The sequence below is a fragment of the Zingiber officinale genome, chromosome 10A (genome assembly GCF_018446385.1).
Source record: "Zingiber officinale cultivar Zhangliang chromosome 10A, Zo_v1.1, whole genome shotgun sequence".
Taxonomy (NCBI): Eukaryota; Viridiplantae; Streptophyta; class Magnoliopsida; order Zingiberales; family Zingiberaceae; genus Zingiber; species Zingiber officinale.
In genome coordinates, this window is record NC_056004.1 from 23,186,342 (window position 1) to 23,210,123 (window position 23,782).

Consider the following 23,782-nt stretch of genomic DNA (forward strand, 5'->3'; position numbering starts at 1 on the left):
GGTCTTTAAGTCCATCAGAAACTGATGGACTAAAATTTCTTTAATCTAATTTATTGTATGAAAAAAAAGGCTACTGAGAACCTAAACAGTATGTAGAAGATATAGTAAGGTATCAGATACAAACATAATAAACAGATCTAAGAATTGACAAAATGAACTCACATGAATTATGAAAATTAAAGAATTAATTGACAGTGTTGAAAGGAGACTTTTAAATGGAAACTCTAAATAATACAGTAAACTCATACATTTAAGTACATGTACCTTTTTAATGTTCATTAATAAAAATGTAAAAGTTGGGTGTCTTGCCTTCCTAAATAAAGTCCGTTGTGTTAGGACAAAATATGAGACCTTTGGAAATTCTAACTTACTAGCCTTTGGAAATTTTGTCATCAAGATATCAATTATCAATAAAAAGTTAATTTTTTTTTAATTCTTCGCAAATTTAAAATTTTAACTTAGCTTCTCGACTCATTTGTTGTATATTCTAATTAACTTGCACACTTGCATGATTCAGAGAGCATGCACGTTACACAGCATGGAAAAAAGCATACATCTTCTAGCGGTTTCATATAATTCTTATAATTATAGCCATTTGTCTTGGTGTTCTAATGTGCATGCCAATGGTGTGTTTTTGTGCTGCCCTTGCCAACTTAGCTTGTTATAATCTCTTTTATTTTTCTAAGGAAAGGAAAGGCCATTTGCCCCTACCATGCTTATTCTGGCAACTGAGAATTAAAGACGTAGACAAAGAATTGAATAAGTGTAATGAACATTGATCATATCACATATAAATTAATGAGAAAAATATTTTCACTCTGAATCACTACACGTTCATTTTATATGATCATGACGGATAGATAGGCATTACAGAACGAGATCTCAAGTCTCCTAAACACTTTGCCTTGAGATTAAATATGAAAAAAAAAAACATATTAAACCGGGATATTTAACAGACTCTCCCACGGACCACGTCCCTAGTTTTTATTATATATATATAGATATATATATATATATATATATATATATATGTATTATCGTTACTGCAATTAGTACTTGCTTACGAGAGCGTACAGAGACATCTATCACTGACGGTCCGATCACGATCAGACGACTGTCGAGGCGCAGCATCGGGGGCACCGGATGAGCCCGTTCTCGTTGCAGGCGGTGCAGGCTCGGAACGCCCCGCCGGCGTTGCCCTTCTCGGAGTAGCACCGCCGCGACCCGCTGCACCTCCGGCACACCAAGAAGCGGAGGTCACCGCACCAGTCGCAGATCTCCGTCGCCGCCGGCGCCACACCCTCCACGTACCGCCTTAGCTCCCCTGCCTCGAGGAGCCGCCGGAGATCCTCCGCGCCTCCGATGTGGCGACCGCCGATGAACACCTGGGGGACGCCTACGGGTTGCGGGCGGCCTCCAAGGACGCCCCTCAGCTCGCGCAGGAACCCGGCGTCCATGGAGACGTCGCGCTCGTCGACGGCGACGCGGAGGCCGCGGAGGATGGCGCGGACGGCGGCGCAGTCCTCGAAGGTGCGGCGGACGACGCGAAAGGAGGAGAAGTAGAGGATGACGCGCTTCTCCTCTCCGGGCGGGAGGCCGAAGGGATCTTTCTCCTGCGAGGAGCACCAGGGGCGGAGGAGAGCGGCGGAGGCCGGCCGGGAGTGGTGCACGAGCGGCGACGGCGGAGGAGGAGGAGAGGAAGCGCGGGAGGGGGCGGTGGAGGGGTTACTGCGGTCGAAGGCCTCACAATCGTCGAGGAGGGAGAGAATGTCCTTGAGGGAGGAGGAGCGGATGAGAAATGAAGATCGCGGGGCGGCGAGGGGACGTGATAGCGCCGCCGCCTCCGCCGCCTCGAGGGAGGTGCAGTTTTCCCCACGCCGGCCACATCAATCCGACGAAATCTAACGCGAGAGGAATAAGAAGCACAAGGAGAAGAAGAGGAGGAAAGATGTAGAACTCAATTTGGAAGAATGAAAATGAGGGAAAGAGCGGAGAAGGTGGAGAGGCGCAGCTACTGCCAATGCAATCAGGCTCAGCCATTTCCTATCTTTAGCACAAATAATGCCTGAATCCTGATGAGGAGGATCTTTTGATATATAGAGGACAGAGTACATTGTTTGGTAAAACCGTTGTTACAATCTGTTGTCAAATTTAAATTATAGAAATAATAAAACGTTTAAAGATTAATATTGATTTATTTATTACCACAATCCATCATCACATTTATATTAAATAAATTCTATATAATATAATTTGAGTAGATGAATACTTGCCAAAATAAAATCATCATTTTGAATAATTATCCTTTAAAAATACTTTGGTATTTTCTATATGGATGGAATGGAATATAGTCATTGGAGTCCAATGGAGTGATGTCTCAGATGGGAAGTAGAAATTTTGCAATAGGCCCATCCCATTTCTTTGTATGGAATGGAATTGAATGAGAAAATTAGAAGTATTTGTTTATTTTTCAAATTAAATAAAATAGAAATAATAAATGAAATAAATAAAATTTCGGCAGTAGTTTTGCTTTTTGGTGTGCTACAAGTAAAGTACATTATAATGGCAATCAATTAAGTTAAAATTGATTTTTAAAAATAGAAAAATATTTAGAGGGAAAAGAAAGCAATGATGTTTGGGGCAGACGGTCATATCATCTAATAGTTTATATTTACTTTCTTCTATATTTACAGGGCCGATATTAGGAGAGGTAATGTATCTATATTTTTTTTAATAGGCTAACATGAAGCCCAATGGACCTAGACTAACGGCCCAACCTCGTCAGTCGTTGCGGCCACATCAACGAAGTAGCATTTATAGTTTCGTTTTTTTAGAAAATCGACGCTGTTTGTCATCCCTGACTGAGTATTCTCCGACGGCGGTCTCAACTTCGTCTGGGCAGTTAGGCTGAGATTTGGGGCATGTCGAGTACGGCCGACTCGACCGTACCAACTTCGGCCGTCCTTACGGCGGCCTCCAAGCACATTGCTTCGCGGTGCCGGGTACAAACCGGAGAAATGCCACGATCAGGGACGGCAGGCCACTAGCCGTGTCCTAAATCTGTAAGTATTAATCGGTAGTAATATTCTGTCTTGAACTTTGAATTGCTTCTTGTATAGTTTGGTTGATTTGCAACTAAACGGGTTTCAGTTTAGAGCATTATGAATAATTTAAATGATGGTAATCATGTGTCGGGGTTAAAATTCCCAGCTTTACTTTATCTAGTTGTTGTGTTCTAGTTTTCTCTTATTCCAGATCCTTCAATAGATAAATCCACTTATAAATTTAAAAACACTGGCTGTGCCTATCTGTTTCCATTGAAACGATAAACCACAATCAGTATTTGTATATGAACCTGAAAGTGATGAAAGTTCGCCATATCTATACGACTATACTCAATCTGAAACGCAAAAGCATTCATGCTAAGAACAGTCACATAGTAGACCTATGTATGAGACTGGTGTCCTGAGAAATTTTAGCCATCTACATACCCATATGTTTTCCCGCAACCAGTATTCTCTATCCTGTGATGATTAATTGGCTGTTACAATGCTGTGTAAAGAAAAGTAATTGTGTTATTTATCAAGCCAGCTCTAAATGCGGGAGAATGTTAAAAATTCCTGACACATCTACAAGTAAATGCAGTTTTATAGGAAAAGACAGAAATATAAGGGTGTTTTGTGAGTATTTTGGAGATAACAAACATTATACTCCAATTTTAAATCAAAATTTACTTTTTCCCATACCATAACAAATGCAATTATGCTTGATGCTCATTATGAACCCTTATCTTCTTAAATTCAAAGTTATTATTGTCACTACTATGTTATGTCGAACTAGAAATTCATATTCACATACATTTACCTCAACTATTTGGGGTCAATTTCATATTTTTATTCCTACATTATGCTCTATGCAAGGCTTTATCACTTGTAATTTTCTAATCACTTAAATTAATCTTTACACATTAATTATTAGTTTCTTTGGTGCCCATCAATCAATACTTCTTTCTCTCTAATTGATTCAACTCTTCAAATTATAACTTAGCTCGACTTTGAACATGTCCATACTCTTTCATTCTATTTTCTCACATTGTATCATTGCTACACCTAAATAATCTTGGGAGTTTTTTAAGCTTTCCTTTTAATCCATGCATCCATCATAACATCTTCATCACTTCTACATTAACTTTTCTGTGCATGTTTCATTTTGGTTAAACTTTCCTTATAACCAAAGGGGCAATGACAAGATTCCAAAAATTCCTCTCCACTTCCACCACCCATTCTTTATTTTGTTAATTATATTTCAATTAATATCTTCTTGTTGAATAATAAATCCAATATAATAAACTCCTCTCTTTACATGATCATCCATCTGCTGTTGATTTTTTTCTTCTGATTGCAGAAGCTACATTTGGTAGCTTTTAAAGTTTTTCCTACGATCCAAGCTTTCAAATTCATTCTAGTAGATTCTCATTAATTGACTTCGAATAAGAAACACCAAGGAGGTTTACCATGAATGAGATTAGCGGGTTCATTTAAAATCAATGTAAGAGAAGCTGATTAAAAGGTTAACCTTGGTGTCAACCTACATTATAAAAAAAAACATTTCTCACACTCTCAATAATTGTACTAGTAGTAACTATATTAACACACATATCTTTCATCACATCAATATAATTGTTAGATATTTTTATCTTATCTATGAACCACAAGTACAAATTTGTATGACTCCATCATAAGCTTTTCCTGAGTCAATAAAATTCATATGTAAATCCTTCTTTATTTTTTCTATATTTTTTCATTAGTTGTTTTATTAAGTAGCATCTTACGGTTGATCTTTCCTGACAGAAAAAATAAATCGCTTTTTGACATCTCTTCTATTGTCTCTTCTTGATAATTACTTCCCAAAGTTTCACGGTAAGAATCACCAACTTGTTCCCCCATATAATTTAGATGAGTTTCCATATGATGCATAATTTCCAGTTGTACATTTTGTTTTTCTTCCTTCTATTTTTTTTTCTAGCCCTCAATAGCTGTTCATCATCTGGAAGTAGCTCCTCAATCTAAATACATCTTCATCCATATATTTTGTTCTTCCTCTTACTTTGGATAAATATGACTTTCATCTATATTTGCGTCAGCATTTTCTAATTTGTTTATAAAGGGAGCAAATGATTATAATTGAAATCAATATTCATATAAGTGTCATATTTCTGTGTATGTTAAGATACTTGAGTACAATATCATACTAGTTTGTTCTTCAAAATGATTGGAACCAACAATCTATTAAATTGACTTGAGAAATGGTAAGGTCGTAAGGATAGTAATACTAATGAAATTAGGCAAAATCAAACTATACTAAGAAATAAAATAGTGACTGAACTTTGTTCCTTGAAAATTCAGCTTAGGCAAAATCAAACTATACTAAGATTTTAGACCAAGCTCCAAAGACAGACAAACATGAAAACAACTGAGTTTAGACTGCATATCCTGTAGTTAAGATTTTAGGCCCAAACAAAAGTGCTAAATTTTAGTTTTTCCCAGACCTTGTGATGTCAATGCAGTTGCAGGAAAGACATTGATTCATAGAACTAGATTTAATAGAACTAGTTTTAAAAGTTAAATCTAAAATGGAATATTATGGATGGGCCATATTCTTTAACAGGAAAAGGACAACCTTACTAAGACTGATTAATGAAGCATGATTCCCTTTAAGCATTTTATATCAAACCACCCTTGATTTAATTCAATCTTATTTAGAAGATCTTGGATTCTTTTTGTTGACTGACTGACAAACAGAGTTTCTCAATATGGATATGAGTTTCTCAGTATAAAGGTTCCTTTTTAATTATCTAACTATGCTAAATGACAAGAGTATAAATAGATGGGTAAAACTGAATTGAAACCCCATTTTAACAAATTCATCAACAGGGTACCTCATTATGACAAATTATCAAAAGGGTTTCTCATCCTCTTACATGCCCCTTTTACCACTTGGCATGGAACATGAAAAAATTTGTATTAAATCATTTGACAGGCCTGAGGAATTTAGTTATTTCATGAGTCTTGGTCACTTTATCATATGGGTAAATTATATCTACCCACTGCTGTTTTACTAGAATTTTGTATACCTTTGTTTTTGTTTTTTAAAAAAAACTTCTTCTAAGCCTACCAGTTGGCAATTTAAAACATGTTTAACAGAGTAAAAATTCACAAGTTTTTTTCTTTCTTAATTTGATTCATTTTAAAGTCCTACTCATGACATTGATTATTTTCTCTTGAAAATGACAAAAATTGATACCACATGGACAAATGTGAGTTTTTTTTTTTGTGCAAAAAAATGAGAGCACAAGGGATACGATAGGAGTGTGTGTATCTGCTATTGTTGTACTTAGTGCATTTAGGATAATGCTATCCTAGAATATCTGCAGATCTCAGTAAATCATGGACTGGCAAATGAAAAGGAGCTCTGGATGATGAATTTATGAGTGTAAAAATTTGATTTAGGAATCAGTTGGCCGTGGAATGTCTATGATAGTGAGAAACGATAACTTGGCAAGAATTTAGGTAACAGTGGGGGGATCTATTCTGAAGTGAGAACTGGAGACGAATTCTGGTTGACTTGTAATGAAAACAATTACTGTTTCTTTTTGTTGTTGTTACATTGGAGGCCCCTAATTTGAGGAAGGGGGGTACAAAGTATATTAAATGAGTGACAAACACTGAAACTAAACTCTGTGTCCTAAACACGCAGCATTAGTGTTTCAGAGAGATAGGCAACCTGTAGATTCACTTAAGCTGTTTGTTTTGATCTATGCCAAGTAAAACACAACTCTTTGTTTTTCTTCTTTGATTCATGAATTAGACAAGTTGTACCAAATATAACTGAAGGTGTCGGTGAATAAAGAAATTCAATCAAACATGGTTTACAATATTCTACAAGAAGTCTGAAGTCTGAACACTACTACCAATATAATTTTTCATAAGATTAGTTGGATTTATGATTTCTTGTGGACTGGTGCCTATATTTCTTTAACCATTCATGTAGGCTGAAGGATCTTCATCGGAAGTGTCCTAAAGAAAAGAAATGGATGTACATGCGAGCAGCGAGCTGTATGTATCACGGCGCCAATGAGTCCGATCTGTGTCACAAAGAGCAGGAAGCATTTGAGAAGGCTTGTCCAATAGCTCAGTATCCCTCTCACCTTTCCTTCATCTTCCAATTTGTCAAGTCCTTGAGTTCCTCTCTGGCTTTTGCCATATAATAAACTGCCCAATCATGGAAATACTTCCTCCTCCAGAGTATGTGCTGAACCTAATTCTTGAAGCAAATTTTATTTGAACTAAGTTGCTCATGATACCCCGTTCCACTGTTGCCGGGATAAATAAGGTTGCAGAGCTTGCATGATGGGCCTCCGCGAATGCTTCTCGATTTACTTGGGTAGCCGATGGAAAACTTCCGTGGGATGGGTCTTTTACCTTCAAGATTAGTCGGTTCAAATAGTTTGATACCTTGATTATTAAAAAATATTAAAAAAATAACTCTTCATAATGTGAGGGGACCATCATGTTTACTATGCATACACATGTATTTGTTCGTGTGAGAGGCAAAGACAAACTTAGAGCATAAGGACACTTGAACTCTACAAGCATATATGTTTACAATTTGATGATATTAAACATGTGATGCTGTACTCACCAAGATTTTGGTCATTGTTGCTTTTGCATCACATGACATCGCAAATCATCGAGCGAATCTTTTTTGTCACGGACAATTAGAAATAGTAATCGTGCACACAAAAGTAGAGAGATAAGTGGGAATTACTACTATTATGGGTTAATTTAAAGAGCCAGAGGGATTTCTTGTAGAACACCAGCATTGGATTCTTTTTGCCAAGTTGAAGTATAATACTTTTTAGTACAAGATTGCCATTTTTTTTTAACTGTATGATAGAAAACTTAACCAGCAATTTATCAAACATTTTATCTGATTGGTCTAGTATTGCTCTGAAGCTAATTGTAAGACGCAGGACAAACTTTTCGATTTTCTGTAATTATTTATGCACAGATATTCGCAAGACTGGCCTTTTGTGCTCAAATGTTTTTTAATTAAGCAATTAATTCGTTAATCGTACAATTAAGCAATCATTGGTCATTATACAGTGTAGTGGGTTGCTAATCATGCTGACCTCTAATTCTTTATATTTATATAGCACAGAGGTTGAGTGCGGAGCCCATGATTTGTATTTTTCTACTGTTGCTTTCGCCCCTGCAAACAATTTGCTAGCTGTGTTACTTACTTTCTGGATTCGAATAATGTATTGTTTTCTTTAATAGATTTTTTTGTCTGCTTGGTGAGTGATGGTGTAGACAAACCACCCTAGTTGTTTTGGTGGAAAATAATAAACAAATAAATAATAATAATACATTCTTGAAAAGCTCTTCGTTCCTCATAGGTTGAAAAAATGAAAGGTTTTTTATTAAGCAATAATATCTCTTTCTTCTTGTTTAGAAACGAGAATAGGAGATTTAATTAATTAACAGTAAGGACATTTATTCCTATCCTCCACATTCATTGAGCGACTCACATTTTCATGAGAAAAGTATAAAATAAAGCTGGCTTTGCCCCTTGATCAATGACACTCAAACTCCCCCTGAAGCTTCCATTGAGGATACTGATGAGTTTTTGGATCGTCTGCTGATAGATTTACTTTAGGATTCCTATACATTTTATATATGAAGTCGAATCCATGTGACCAATAAAGTGGATCACATTAGTTCAACCACTTCACGATTTACACACACACATATATAACCTAGATTTGAGTTTGTTTTAACGAAAGGAAGGCGCTTCAGACAAAAAAAATGTTACCAACTTCATAAAAGAAAAAGAAGTCATATGCGTTATCTAGATAATTAGCCTGAGCAGATGTAAGATATTTGAGTTCAATGAGATTCTTCAGACTTTTTTCAAAAGGCGTTTGTATATGCATGAATATCCACTGTTCTGTGTAATCTTTATTAATTACATTCTTCAGTCATCTTGACTCCCCTTGATTTCTCCTCATCATTATTCTATTGAAGAGTTAATATTATTAAACGTGAAGAGGCAAATTGATAAAATAAGTATGAAGATATTTTTATGGTTCTAAAATTCCATAGATTACTTTGAAAAAGGATGAAGGGATGGAGGGGAATGAAAATTTTCCACCAAAAAAAAAAAAAGAGACAGAGAGAGAGAGAGAGAGAAAAAACAAAATAAAGTGATTGTCCTAAAAGCTAACCAGTCACCACCAAAACTCACAAGCCTGCCTGCCTACCTACCTGATTGTATACATACTGGCATACATCATCCTTACGCCCTTCTTCCAAACTCGATGATGGTCACCTGGATGAGATAGACAGGAGAGATCGAGAGATCAGGAGGGACTGAAACTGATCTATTATGGTTTAATTTAATCCTCCGGCCAGGTGTATGCATGCATGGAACCAGCAGCCGTCGATTCCCCAGTTCCCGGCGGAGGCCGCGACAACGAAGACGACGCTCCTGATCCACCTCAACCTCCTCCTCCTCCTCAGCAGCAGCAGCAGCAAAAGCCTAGTCGATACGAGTCGCAGAAGCGGCGCGACTGGAACACCTTCCTCCAGTTCCTTTCGAATCACTACAAGCCAGCTCTACCCCTGGCGCTGTGCGGCGGCCCTCACGTGGTGGAGTTCCTCAAGTACCTGGACCAGTTCGGGAAGACGAAGGTGCACGTGGCGGGGTGCTCCCACTTCGGACTCCCCCGGCCGCCGGGCCCCTGCGGCTGCCCCACCCGCCAGGCCTGGGGCTCCCTCGACGCCCTCATCGGCCGCCTCCGCGCCGCATACGACGAGAACGCATCGCCAACAGCCGGAGGCCCCAATCCCTTCGGTGCCCGGGCGGTCAAGGCGCACCTCCGGGAGGTGAGGGAGAGCCAGGCCAAGGCCCGCGGCGTCGCCTACGACAAGAAGAAGAGGAAGAGGCGCCACCAACTGCTGCTGCCACCCTCCGGCGAGGGGAGTTCCTCAGCTGCTATTAGTGCTGCAACGGCTGTAACTGTGGCAGTTGCTGGCTCTAGTACTACTGCTGCTGCAACTGATCAAGGTGGAAGTTTAGGGATTAGGGATCCAGGCCATGCAGATGAGACAGGGAATTTAACGTCCGATTCATGAGGACGTGATTGATTATACTTCGATTCCCTTCGATTGCTTGTTACTAATCCTCTTTGGTTCTTCATGATCAGCTGGTAAATTAATTGTAAATAATATTATTACAAATTGCAATTAAGCATCCATGCCTGTTCATGACAATCTACTCATCATGGATATATAAATGTTCCAACTAGTTAGGTCGTCTAGGATTGAGATACATGTTTCTTCGAGTCATTAAGCACATTTTTGTTACTTATCAAGAACAAAAACATAAACAGGAAGAAACTAGCTAGTTGTTTGTGTACACCAAGACATTAGGTAATTAGTAGTGTAATTACTGCTGTTAACCTTTTGGATTATTTGTTATATTGGTTTGGAAATGAAATCATGTACTTGCTCATGTTTGATCATTCAAGTTAAGTGTGTCCTAATGAATTAATAGTTTGTTGATCTTATTGTATATGAATTTCTATATTCTTCTTGCCAGTCTCATATTTATCCATATTTCTTGCTCCCATTCGAATTTGCACTCCCTTTGAGTTGGAGAGATCAAAGTGGCTGTTAGCTTACTATAAGCATTTTTAACAGACAATCTAGCAATCCTTTAGTTTCAGATAATTAACTTAGATATTCTTTTACTTGCTAATATAATCCTGCTGCTTTGTTGTCATCACAACATCTGTATTCTTACTTTCTTTTTTTTTTTAATGAAAAAGGAATATTATTGAATTGATGAGTACTCTTTTTTCTGTTTAATTAATTGCTACCATTCCTCTGATTTTACAAAATTAAAGCTTCTCTTTTCCTTTATTTATTTTTCAGTTATTTCCTTCTTCCTTTTCCCATATATTTATCATATTAATCCCATGAAACACTATCAGTGCGCTCATAGATTATAATAATCCTTAGGTTCCTCAACATCGTACGGATTATATTCCAAGAGAATCACCAACGTATGCACGTATTTTCCTTTATGAAAAAAAAAGAAAAAGAAAGAGAGATATTTTTCCTCTTTTATAAATTTGATTGAAATCTCCTATTGATCGTTAAATATTACTTAGCAGCAAAGGCAGGAGGGCAGGAGTTGAAAAAACCTGCAAAACTAGGGGAAATTTAACTTCAGAGTTGAGATAACTTCCAAAATTATTTTGCTAATCTAATATGAATAAAACTAGTCTGGTGAAAAGGAGAGCACATCGACAACCATTTTGCTAATGTAATGGGGTTTCTGTGCTTGAAATGAAAGGCGATCACTCTGAATTAATAAGACAAGGGAAGGGCATTTGCCTCACCCAAAATTAAAAAATGGGAATAAGTTGCTGTCATATTCAACTTTTGTTCTTAATGAAAATATTTTAAGCTAAAATACTGATTACCATTTTACCAAGTTGTCTGTGCAAACATCATTATCTTGACCCATAGACCAACCTGAAAGAAAAGTGATCATAAAGCAATTATTATTCTCTCGACCTTCTAGATATTTAATGTTATTTTATTGGGCTCTTAACGCAGCGGGTTAAGGCTCACAAGCACTGTAATGATGTCCAATGGCCCATTAATTAATCAAGATATCCATATTAATTTTCTTATCCAAAATTTATAATTTAAAAATTATTTCATTAAATTTAGATATTAGGGAATGAAATCCATTCCTCTAATGTTTAAGATAAAATTTTTAAATAGAATATCTGACCTTGAGCACTTAATTTTACTTTTTTAAGGTTCTATTTAAATAACAAGTCATATTCTTAATTCTTTTATGCTTAATTCACATATCGATTAAATATTTTAGCATCAGATTTGTATATACTTTGATTAAGACTTCCGTCATCTGGTGTATCGATAGGAAATATATGATCATGTTAATTTATTTTAGTGGCCTTCATGATTTTTTATGGGTTATTTTGTCCGTTTCAGAAACTTGTATTCTCCGACACCTCGCCGGGTCGTTCCCTCCCTCGGTAAGAGAAAAATTAAAAGATTATTTTTTCCGGCATCACTGTCGATGTTAATTTATTTATTAATTTTTATTGAAAACAAATATGTGACCGATCGATCAAATGGTTCTATAAATACTCTCCTCTATTCGTCACACATGATCGATCAGTCATGGAGACGAAAGGCCGGGGGGTGGTGGAGTCGCTGTATGACGCTTTGTCGAGAGGGGACGCGGCGGCGGCGGAGGCCGCGATGGCGGAGGACGTGGAGTGGTGGTTCCACGGGCCGCGGCGGTGCCAGTACATGCGGCGGGTGCTGACGGGGGAGGCGGACGAGCGGGGTGGGTTCCGCTTCCGGCCGCGGAGAGTGACGGCGGTAGGAGGGCCGTGGGTAGTGGCGGAGGGGTGGGAAGGGAAGCACGCCTATTGGGTCCACGCGTGGGCCGTCGAGCACGGCGTCATCACGCTCTTCAGGGAGTACTTCAACACTTCCCTGACGGTGATCAGCCACGGCCAGCTTCGTGGTGGTGGCGCTACGTCTTCGACGTCGGCGGTGGGGCGGATGGGGGCCGGCGGTGGGGCATTGTGGCAGAGCGAGGCCCCTGCGCGGGAGGGCCGCCGGTCTCTCCCTGGGCTTTTACTGGCCATTTAATTAATCACTTAGAATATTGGTAATATTATATATATTTATATTTATATTAACGCGTGTTGCACGCTTGCACTTGTTGCACTGATAGGTGGGTTGAGGTTTATACACCTTATATGTAAAGGTAAATTAAAAATATAGTAATGAAAAAGAAGAACGAATTAAAACGATAAGACTGGGACACGGGGGGTTGATACATAGGAGACGAGCTGGGAGCCTGGGACCAAACGAATGCATCTCCCATGCAGGTGAGCACTTCGTCTATCGCTCGTGAGCGCCACTGGAATGCTATGAAGAGTTGCCAATGGCCGCTCGCTGTACTGCTCGATCCATCCTTCCCCACATATCATCGCCGCGGCGACTACCTGTTACTTCATATGGAGATGTTTTTGGCAGTGACTATAAATTGATCTCATAATTCACCTACTTTTGTATAATCTAGCAACAGATTGTGAGTAGAGTCTGAGGTGAGTGTAATCATCCTTTGTAATAATATAGAGATATCTCGCGTCCCCACTATTTGATATATATAGTTGGTATTTATATATGATATTACCGTAATAAGTCATAAAGTAGATTCTTAATGTATGCTAAATGTATCGCGGGTCACTTGACTCCATGTAAAAGGTCATTATGCTGAGTGACACCTATGATTTATTTACCGTCAAGATTATATGGGACAGTCCTAGAAGTCCCTATATTGTGGCAAAAGACTAATACGCTTGCTCCCAGCGCCCCAGTCAATCCGTTCCAAGGCCAACACGGAGGATGAGAGTTATCACTTTATGCTACTATAGTATGAAGATGTCTCTCATCCAATGCGATGATAAAGATGATATCACTGTCGCAAGCCCTTTCATCCATAACGCCTCATGTTCTCAGCATGCATCCCCTACCTTGCAATGCGAGCACTTCTTTGGAGGGCATTTCTATGGAGGGTGATGCGGTAGAGATAATATGCAGCACGTGACATGATGAAGTCAAAAGTCAAGTTGAGTTGAGACAAGCTCAGATCTAGTCAAACCAAGCTCAGGTTTGATCGATGCATGCTAGAAGACGTCAAATCAAATTCATCTGAGTTACATCCAAATTTAGTTTGCCACAATTTGGAATTCTGATTCGACACGGTAGTTATTAAGGTAATATTGACAATCAAAAGGCAAATCTCTCCGTCAAAATGGAAGAGGTGTTCTCGATCAAGATGGAAGAGGTATATCCTTTAGAAATTGATACAGATTATGATGAATGAATCTTTTAGGTAATGGGGAAGACAAAGTCAAAAGGATAGGGTGACGCTTGAACTTGGTCAAACATAAGACTTTTTGTATAGGCCCAGACGGAAAAGACCAGTCGGGCCTAAAGATGCTTGGTTTTATCAAGACTGTATCATATAAAGGATCACGTAAAGGTCGACTGACCGAGGGATTCTGTGCATGTGTCCGGACGAACATAAATCTGCCCAAGATAAAGGGCATCCAGTCTTATAAAGTTTCTAGCATACGTTCGGTCGAGCGAAGATCGAAGAAGCGTAAGGGTGCTTGTATGGGCTCAATCGGGCAAAGCGTTCACTTTTAGTGTTGAGCAATGATCTTGCTGGGAGAGATTTGACCAAGATGTCATCAGTATATACTTTCATATTTTTATTGATATGTTTTCAGAACACCTTGCTCATAAATTATTGGTAGGTTTCTCCTGTATTTTTTAGTCCGAATGACATAATATTATAATAATATGTTCCTTCAACAACAATAAAGATAACTTTTTCTTGGTCTTCCTTAGCGAGCGGGACTTGGTGGTAACTTTGATATGCATTCAACATGCATATTAACTTACAACCAGCAGTTGAGTCTATCACTTGATCAATGTGTGGCAGAGGATAGTAATCTTTTGGGTACGCCTTATTTAAATCTTTAAAGTTGACGCAGACTCACCACTTATTCCCTACCTTAGATGCCAATACTACATTTACGAGCTAGCTCGAGAATTGTACTTCACAGATGTGCCCAGCTTCAAGTAGTTTATCCACCTCCACTCAGACTATTTTATTATGCTCGGCTCCAAAATCTCTTTTTCTTTATTTAACCGGTCGAGCATCCTAATGGATGTGCAACTAATGTTTCATTATTATCGATGAGATGCTCGTAAGCTCATGAGTAGTCCAGGCAAAGACTTGCTTTTCAAGCAGGCAATCAATTCTGTTTTCTTCTTGGGGCACAGGTCGACCACAATAAAAGTGGTGGCCTTCGATCGGTTGGGGTGAATTTATATTTCCTCATTTTCTTTATAAACCAAGGTCGGAGGAGCTTCTTGAAATAGCATTGACTTCAAACCGCGAAATTTTTTATGCGGTGTGAGCCTTGGTCTTCACAACTTCAACATAGCACTTGTGTGTCGTCAACTGATCTCCTTTGACCTCACTGACTGAGCCATCCACTGAGAATTTTATCTTCTAGCAAAATGTGGAAACATCGGCTTGTCGTTTAGTGTCAGTCGGCCCAAAATTACGTTATATGTCGATGGTACAATCACTATGAAGTTCAATCGATGTGTTCTCATGAGTGGGTCTTTCTCTAGAGAAATAGCCAATCAAATTTATTCGATAGGCTACACTTCATTATTCATAAACTCGTACAAGGGCATTATCATTGGCTGGAGTTCATTCTTGTCTATCGAAAGTTGCTCAAACGTCTTCTTAAAAATAATGTTGATCGAGTTGCCTATGTCAACAAAAGTACAATGAACATTGTAGTTACCGATCATAGCTTTTGTAATTAAGGCATCATCATAAGGTATATACATCCCCTCCAAGTCTCTAGGGCCGAAACTAATCTCTGGTCCTTGCGCTTTCTCCTCACTACACCCTACTGTGTGGATCTCCAGTCGGTGTACATGTGATTTTCTGGTCTAATTAATTGAAATCACCATCGGTCAGGTTACCCGCCATCATACCAATGTTGCCCTGGGTGGCATTGTTATAATTTTCTTTCTCCCAAGTGGGTTAGCGTGGAGGCTTCTCGACAGACACCCAAGCTGGTGCTGGGTTATTTCTTCATTGGGGCCACTATGGGTCCCTATCGGTCGTTGTAGGGTTCTGACCCGGGTTTGTTCAGTCGACGCTGGTAGTTAGGAGAAGGGGATTGATGGTGAAACTCCTGATTGACTAGTCAACGCGTCCCTTGATTGTAGTGGTAAAAATCTTCTGTATTGTGCATTCCTAAGCGGCGGTAAGTGCAGAACATGGGAGCCCATTGTCGGAGCTCGAGGAAGCGTATCCGCTCAACTTCTACATGTTGGACTGCATGCAACCTTGGCTCGTGATGCTGTGGCGGGGGGGCCTGATCGAGGTCCTTTAGGTGGAAAAGTGGGAGCAGGTGCTCGACACTCAGGAGCGGAAGGAGTAGAAGGAGCAACTTCTTTCTTCTGAACGAATTGAGCTTCTTCCATATTAATGTACTTGGTGGCTGATTCGAGCAGATGATCAAAGTCACTTGGCGACTTCTTAACAAGGGATCAGAAGAATTTGTCATCCGCGAGCCCCTCAGAGAACGCGCTCACCAGAATTTTTGGTGTGGCTAAGGGGGCGTCCATGGTAACTTGATTGAATTTCTTAATGTAAGCCCTTAGCGTCTTTTTGGGCCCTGCCTGAGAGAGAGCAGACTCGGCGTCGTCTTGTGATAACAACGGTTGTTGATAAAGTGATGCAGAAAAGTTTTGCGAAAATCCTTGAAATGTCATATGGACTCGGTCGGGAGTGGGTTGAACCATATTTTCACTGAGCCGAATAGTGTGGTGAGCTCTCGATCCCACTGATGATAAACCTTAGCTCAGAATGTTAACTGCCATATCGGCCGACCTCCTAGACTATGACTTATAACTTGGGAGTCCACCTTAACCATCGTATCAACTCTCTTCATTTTCTCCATTAGTTAATTTTCCCCATCTTTTCTTCGAGGTTTGACTTGAGCATCGGATGAATCTTGCCGAGATTTTCCTTCCCCCTAACATATTTCTTGAGTCTTTAGAGACTTCTGTCTGAAGATTCCTTTGGTGCTCGACACTTGGCAACCAACTCCTGAAAAGACCAACCTCCTTAGTATTGGGGTAATTTCCCTTGGTCAAGTTTGACCAGTTTAACTAAGCTTGAGTTGAGTCAAGGTTGAGTCGTGATTTGAGTTTTGATGTTTGACAATATATGGAGATTGCTAGGGCAATCGTCCGGTTGTGGAGATGGTCAAAGGGTTGATCAGGTTGATGAGAATACAAGTCAAGTAAGTCAGGGTTGACAGGAGACTTGACTGGGTAAGTCCTAACTTGAGGTTAGACATTTGGGAAGTCCTAACTAGAGGTTAGGCGTCTGGAAATCATAACGGGAGTTTAGGCAGTGGTGGAAGTCCTAACTGGAGGTTAGGCAAATGGGAAAGTCTTAGTAGAGCAAGGCAATTGGAAAGTCCAAGTGTTATCTTGACAAAGGCTGTAAATCCAAGCATGTGACTTGGCAAGGAGAACTCGATAACTAGGATGAGGTCGAAGGAAGCTCCTGAAGACAAGGCGTGAAGGATGGGAGATATCCGAGGGACGCAAGGCTGATGGAGGAGGCTAGAAGGCTAGTTCGAGGTTAGTTGAGTATGGTGGTATAATCCGACAACTAGGATGAGGCCGAAGGAAGCTCCTGAAGGCAAGGCGTGAAGGATGGGAGATATCCGAGGGACGCATGACTGATGGAGGAGGCTAGAAGGCTAGTTTGAGGTTGGTCGTGTGTGGCCAAATACTAGTCATGATGTACCAACAGATCATGGTTGACCGTATGTTGGTTTGAGGGACGTTTGGACTTGATTTGGCAAGTCACAAGTGAGCTAGATCGATCAACCGATCGATTGGCTCATGCCCAATCGATCGGTTGATTGATTGGTGAGTCCCTGCGAGAAGTTTCCTTCCCAATCGATCAATGGATCGATTGGGAAGTCGACGCATTCGCACAGAATGCTTCCCAATTGATCACCCGATCGATTGGGAGCCTCCAATCGATCAAGTGATTGATTGGGAGGCTGGGAATTTGCGCTACAGTGCAGGAAAGCTCGTGAGAACAGCTGGATCGATTGGTCGATCGATCCAGCCATTTCTAAAGAGCACAGAGGCTCTCTGAATCGATCGACTGATCGATTCAGAGTCTGCTCAATCGATTGGGAGTAATCCAATCGATTGAGATTCGACCGTTGCGCAGGATATAACTGTTGGCGGAGTGTTTTCTCGATAGATCTTCACTATCAGCGATCAGCGATTTCTCAGCGACTTCACATCAACTTCTCCCAAGCTTGCATCACCAGTTTTTGAAGGTTCTTGGAGGCACGTCCAAGTCAAGAGACAAGTTACAACAACAAGAAGAAGCTAGGGTTAGGGTTTATTGTACAAATCTTGTAAGATTTCCCTTATATTTGTTTCTCTTTATATTCTTGTTGTATTGTGAGCTTGTAAGACTTCTCCATCTTTGGTAGTTACCGTAAAGGAGTGGTTTCATAGTGGAGGGTGCGTGAGTGTGTGCATCCTTGGACTAGTCACCTCTGCTTCAGGTGGATACCAAGTAAATCCCTAAAGTTAGCGTTGTTTGTGTTTAGTTCTTGTATTTTCCGCTGCACATCATCAAGAAGAAGCAAACCAACGCAAGCGTGACGAACCACTATTCAATCACTGTCGCTATATCCTTCATGTTTGAAATTTTTAGATGATGAATAAAGCAATCCAAAATCTATTATACCTTTGATATAGCACAAAATTCTCTTAGTGATCTTAAAATGAGTGGTAGTTGGAGCCTCCATGTAGCGGCTAACAAGTCCAACAACATAAAGAATATTATGCCTTGTGCATGTCAAGTATTGTAAACTTCCAATCAAACTCTTGAAAAAGTGTTAAATCAACTTTTTCTCCTTCATTATGCTTTGATAGCTTGACTTCGTATTCTACTGGAATATTTATGGGTTTACCATTATCCATCTTGACCTTCTTTAATATCTCTCTTGCATAACCTTCTTATGAGTTGAAGATTTTATCTTCCTTTTGGTTCACTTCAATGCCCAGATGTGCATCATGAGCCCAATATCAGTCATCTCAAACTCTTTAGTCATCACTTCTTTGAATTCTCCAAACATAATTAGTTTGCTTCCTGTGAATATCAAATCATCGACATATAGACAGATAATCAAAACATCTTTATCCTTATTATGAATGTATACAGCATGTCCATAAGGACATTTGATGAAGTCTTTCTCTTGCAAGTACTTGTCTATCCGGCTATTTCATGCCCCTGGTGCTTGCTTTAGTCCGTAGAGAGCCTTCTTCAATTTTAGAACTCAATCTTCTTATCCTTTGACCTCAACTTAAAGGTTGCCTAATATAGACTTCTTCTTAGAGAATTCCATTTAAGAAAGTAGATTTTATATTCATTTGATATATTTTCCACTTATTTTGGGCTGCTAAAGAAATGATTAGTTTGACAATTTCTAATCGAGCAATGGGAGTGAATTCATCATCATAGTCAATGTCAGATCTTTGACTATAGTCTTTTGCCACCAATTTTCATTTGTATCTTTTAACTTCTCCTTTGACATTCTTCTTTATTTTGTATATCCACTTCACATCAATCGCTTTATGTCCTTCAGAAAGTGGAGTTAACTCCCATGTACTATTCTTCTCGATCGCATTGATTTTTTCAACCATAGTATCTTTTCACTTTTTGCTCACTATAACTTTTTGGAAATCCATAGGATCACAATTGGTAAAGAGATAAAATAGAGTAATATTATCTTGATTTTCAGTTACTTCATAAAGGTCCCATAAACTCTTGAAGTGTGGTACTCTTTCACTTGAATTTTAACTTAAAGTTGATGCAGATGAATTTCCTTAAGCACTTGATGTTGGTGTTACTAGTGGAGTAATAGGCTTCTCTCTTATTAGCTCCACTCTTGATTGCTCCATATCTACTTCTTCAAAGTATGGAAAGAAGTTGTAATCTTCAAGTTGAGATTCTCAATTTCATTCTTATTTTTCATTAAATAAGACATCTCGGTTGATGATTATCTTCCCAATATCTGGATTGTATAGCTTATACCTTTTTGAATTAAAATTATACTAAATAAAAATAAATTTCTTACTTTTATCATCCAATTTGCTTTTTTACTTCGTAAGACACATGAACATAGGCTATACTCCCAAAAACTCTTAGATAAGAAATCTCAGGCTTCCTTCCGCTCCATGCATCTTGTGGTGTTTTGCTCCACAACTCCTTGTTGGTGATCAGTTGAACAAGTATACTACACATGCAACTGCTTTTGCCTAAAGTTCCTTTGGTAGCCTCTTACTTTTGAGAATGCTCCTTACCATGTCAAGAATGATTCGATTCTTTCTTTCTCTCACTCCATTTTGTTGAGGGGATCTTGGAGCTGTCAAAGGTCGTCTCCGTATTCCGTTAGCTTAACAAAATTCTTGAAATTCTTTTGAGGTAAATTTCCCTCCTCGATTAGATTGCATAGTTTTGATCTCAAAACTACTCTCCTTTTCTATAATAGCTTTAAATTTCTTAAATATGCCAAAGACATTTGATTTTTGCTTCAAGAAATACATCAAAGTTTTCTGAGAAAAGTTATATATTAAAAGAATGAAATAATTACTCTTATCAAGTGAACTTGGCTTTATCAGACTGCACACATCTGTGTGTATAAGTTCAAGCGACTTTTGGGTTCTTGAACTTAACTCCTTTGGAAAACCTTTTCTAAATTACTTTTCACGTAGACATGCTTCACATAATTGATCAGGATGTTTGATGCAAGGTAATCCTCTCATCATCTCCTTCTTTGAAAACAATTCTAGTCCTCCGAAATTGAGATGCTCGTATCAAAGATATCATAGCCAAGTCGTGTCTTTATAATAAGTTTTGAGATAATTGGCAACAACATTTTGAATAGTAAGAAAAAATATTCTATTTCTTGACATAGGCACCTTAATAATTAAATAGCTAATATAATCTTTAAAGATGAGCATACTATCTTTTAGATGACTATCACATCCTTTTTTAAAAAGTTGTCATAAGCTTAAGATGTTGCTTTTTATATTTGGCACAAAGAAAACAGTTGAGATAAATTATGCTTTCCATTTTTCAAACGAATGAGAATGTTACATTTGTTTTTCACCTCGATCTTTGATTTATCTCTGAAGGATACATTACCACAAATTGATTCATCAAGTTCTACGAACATGTTTCTTTTTCTACACATATGATTACTTGTACCAGTGTGAGATATCACATTGTATCTTCACCTCTTTCATTATCTCTATATGCTAGCAGTAGAGTGTCATCTTCTTCTTTTCTTTCTACCATATAGTTTTCTCTTTCATATACTTTATTCTTGGGTGATCTACATTCTTTAGCATAATACCTAAATTTGTCACAATTGTAGCACTTAACTTGAGATTTATCTTGCCTCGAGTTTATACACCTCCTCTTGTTGAATTTTTTTCTTCTTTCATTGTTGTTACCTCGAGTTCACTAGCACGACTTCGTCCATATCATGACCCCTTCCACGTTAACTTCTATTATTAGAGAAGCTTTCATCCATCTTGATTGGTTGAAGAGAAACCTTAAGAAGTTGTTGAGTAATCTCTCCATTAATTTTCTTCATTTCTTCATGGGCTTGTAATAAACCCAAGAGTTGCTCTATCGTCATGGCTTGTAGATCTTTGGTCTCTTTAATGGTGGTTGTAATACTATCAAATCTTGAATCTAATGATTGAAGAATTTTCCCAATAATAGTTAATTCTTCTAGTTTCTCACCATGTCTCTTCAGTTGATTGAAAATGGTAGGGGCTCTAGAAAAATAATCGAATATCAACTCGTCTTCCTTCATACGAAGAACATCAAATTGACTTCTTAACGTTTGAAGACATACCTTTTTCACCTTTTCTTCTCTTTGATACAAGACTTGGAGTTTTCCCCATACTTGCTTGGCCAAAGTAGCACTTGAGATCTTTTCAAAATCATCCTCATCTAAAACTTGATAAATAAGGAAATCTCTATGACTGTCTTTTTCAATAGGAGATAGCATCGAGTTATTATGTGGATCAATGTACAGCTCCAAGAAGCATCTTTAGTTTGATACTCCAATTATCATAATTACTCGTCTTGAATATTGAAATTTGGAAGGGAATCATACCTCCATTAGCCATAATTGTAGAAGAAAAATTGTACTTTATGTGAAAGAGAAAAATAAGGAACGATAGTTTAAAAACAAACTCTTCATTGCATTCGTAATGACTAACATATTTATAGGTCTATTACAAAACTCAAATAACACCACTAACTCCATATTTATCTTCCTACTAACTCTATTAACACATATACCATTACCACTAACACCTCATCCATCCACTACTCACCACCTCATCATCCATTAATTCCATCTCTATCAAAAATCAAGTTTAATTTTCGACATTATGCAAGGGGCATCTAGAACTCCATACAAAGGAGACGGAGGATGCAACAGATCAACCTGTTTTTTTTCTCATCCTACTATAAATCCGCCTCTGCTTAGAAGTCAATATAATAACAATCGATTTGAACGAAGCCCTAGCTGACAACTGTTATCCCCCGGGTAGCTTCTGGAGTATGCAAACTGATCGTCGAGGCTAGTGTTCGACACTATCTCCGTAAACGATATTGCTCCGCTACGGTGCTTAACGGATTGTTGCAATTCGTTCCCAAGATACAACGACGACGAACGTCTCGGAATCGTAGCACTCCGACTTCCGAGACCAGCGAACCTTTTAGTAGACTTCTTGGACTCTTGTATGCACAAGATGAGATGAATGCTTGAGGAAGAGAAGAGAGGATTGAGTGAGTATTCCATCATCTATAGGGTTCTATTTATACTGTAAGAAGAGGTTGAGTGTCCTTTGGGTGAGTGGATGTGTTCCTTGGGCTGGATCGATCTAGATCATCTATTTTGAAGGGTTGTAACCCTTCACCAAGCCCACTTCAATCTCATCCATCAGATCTGAGGAGTTGTGACCCTCAGATCCCATTATCATCGGCCATCAGATCTGGATCCATTGATTCGATGTTTCAGATCAAGTCTCATCCCAGGCCATCAGATCGCTACTCTTTGCGATCCAACGCTCTAGATCGCATCACAAGCGATCCATCATACCTATTTGATCAACGTTGATCAACGGTAGCCATCCATTCCCTAAGTCAACTGTCCAGTCATCTCCCTTTGCCCACGAGGATGCCGCATAGGCACTGTCACGTCAGGTACGAGCCTGACACGTTACCCGAGTGCCACGTAGGCACTGCAATGTCACCTGAAGTGCAAAGTGCGCCTACAAAGCGCTCATTGCGCATGTGGCGGGTGGCGGGCTCACAGGTGCGAGCACCTGCTCGCCCTGGGCTAAGGGGTCACCTGTCCTTTTATTTTTGTGTTAACTCCATTAACACATCTTCATTAATAAGTAGAGAATACACATCGAAAATTTTCGATGTGGGACTATTCTCTCATGCACTTTATTAATGAATAATAAATGTTATTTTGGGCTGACTTTTAAACATTAATTTCTCATTCACCCTAATCGGTTTTGAGCAAATTAATAGTCTAAATCTATCTACGCGAATCGTAGATTTCAATTTTGAAGTCAATTACGACTTTCAATCAATTGATGACTTTCTTTCTCTAAATCGTTTTGGTCCATTTAAGGCCCCAATATCCAACAATCCCCCACATGAATGGAAATTAATGCAATGCGTGTATGCATGCTGACATTTTACAAGAGTCCAATCGATAAGTCACTGCATCGGGAGAGGTAGCTTGTGGCTTTGAACCTTCCGTAGTGAAATGCTATCGAGTATACTAGGCTGCGCAGTGAACGTGATGTCTTGAACTGCTCAGCTGTTGGTGTATACTTAGACAATAACACCCACATAGAGATCTATCTCACCTACTTTAGGTTCTCATGGTTGGTTCCGTTTCGGCCATGGATACCAT

General features: G+C 39.0%; 3 protein-coding genes and 1 pseudogene across 3 annotated transcripts; 3 read left to right on the forward strand and 1 right to left on the reverse strand.

Annotated features, from left to right (window-relative positions):
• Nucleotides 1-662: 662 nt before the first annotated feature.
• On the reverse strand, nucleotides 663-2,040 carry LOC122026516 (uncharacterized protein At5g39865-like). The gene is made up of 2 exons (XM_042585255.1): nucleotides 1,927-2,040; nucleotides 663-1,850 (listed from the first exon to the last, which is right to left on the reverse strand). The coding sequence occupies exons 1-2, from the start codon at nucleotides 2,038-2,040 to the stop codon at nucleotides 1,107-1,109; spliced, it is 858 nt and encodes a 285-aa protein (XP_042441189.1). The 3' UTR covers nucleotides 663-1,106.
• Nucleotides 2,041-2,846: 806 nt separating this feature from the next.
• On the forward strand, nucleotides 2,847-7,628 carry LOC122027849 (annotated as a pseudogene).
• A 1,654-nt stretch (nucleotides 7,629-9,282) lies between these two features.
• LOC122027235 (protein LIGHT-DEPENDENT SHORT HYPOCOTYLS 5-like) lies at nucleotides 9,283-10,334 on the forward strand. Its single transcript, XM_042586164.1, has one exon. It carries the CDS (start codon nucleotides 9,486-9,488, stop codon nucleotides 10,194-10,196), a length of 711 nt encoding a protein of 236 aa, XP_042442098.1. The 5' UTR covers nucleotides 9,283-9,485; the 3' UTR covers nucleotides 10,197-10,334.
• A 1,948-nt stretch (nucleotides 10,335-12,282) lies between these two features.
• LOC122027747 (wound-induced protein 1-like) lies at nucleotides 12,283-13,310 on the forward strand. Its single transcript, XM_042586755.1, has one exon. The coding sequence runs from the start codon at nucleotides 12,285-12,287 to the stop codon at nucleotides 12,762-12,764; it is 480 nt and encodes a 159-aa protein (XP_042442689.1). The 5' UTR covers nucleotides 12,283-12,284; the 3' UTR covers nucleotides 12,765-13,310.
• The last annotated feature ends 10,472 nt before the right edge of the window (nucleotides 13,311-23,782 follow it).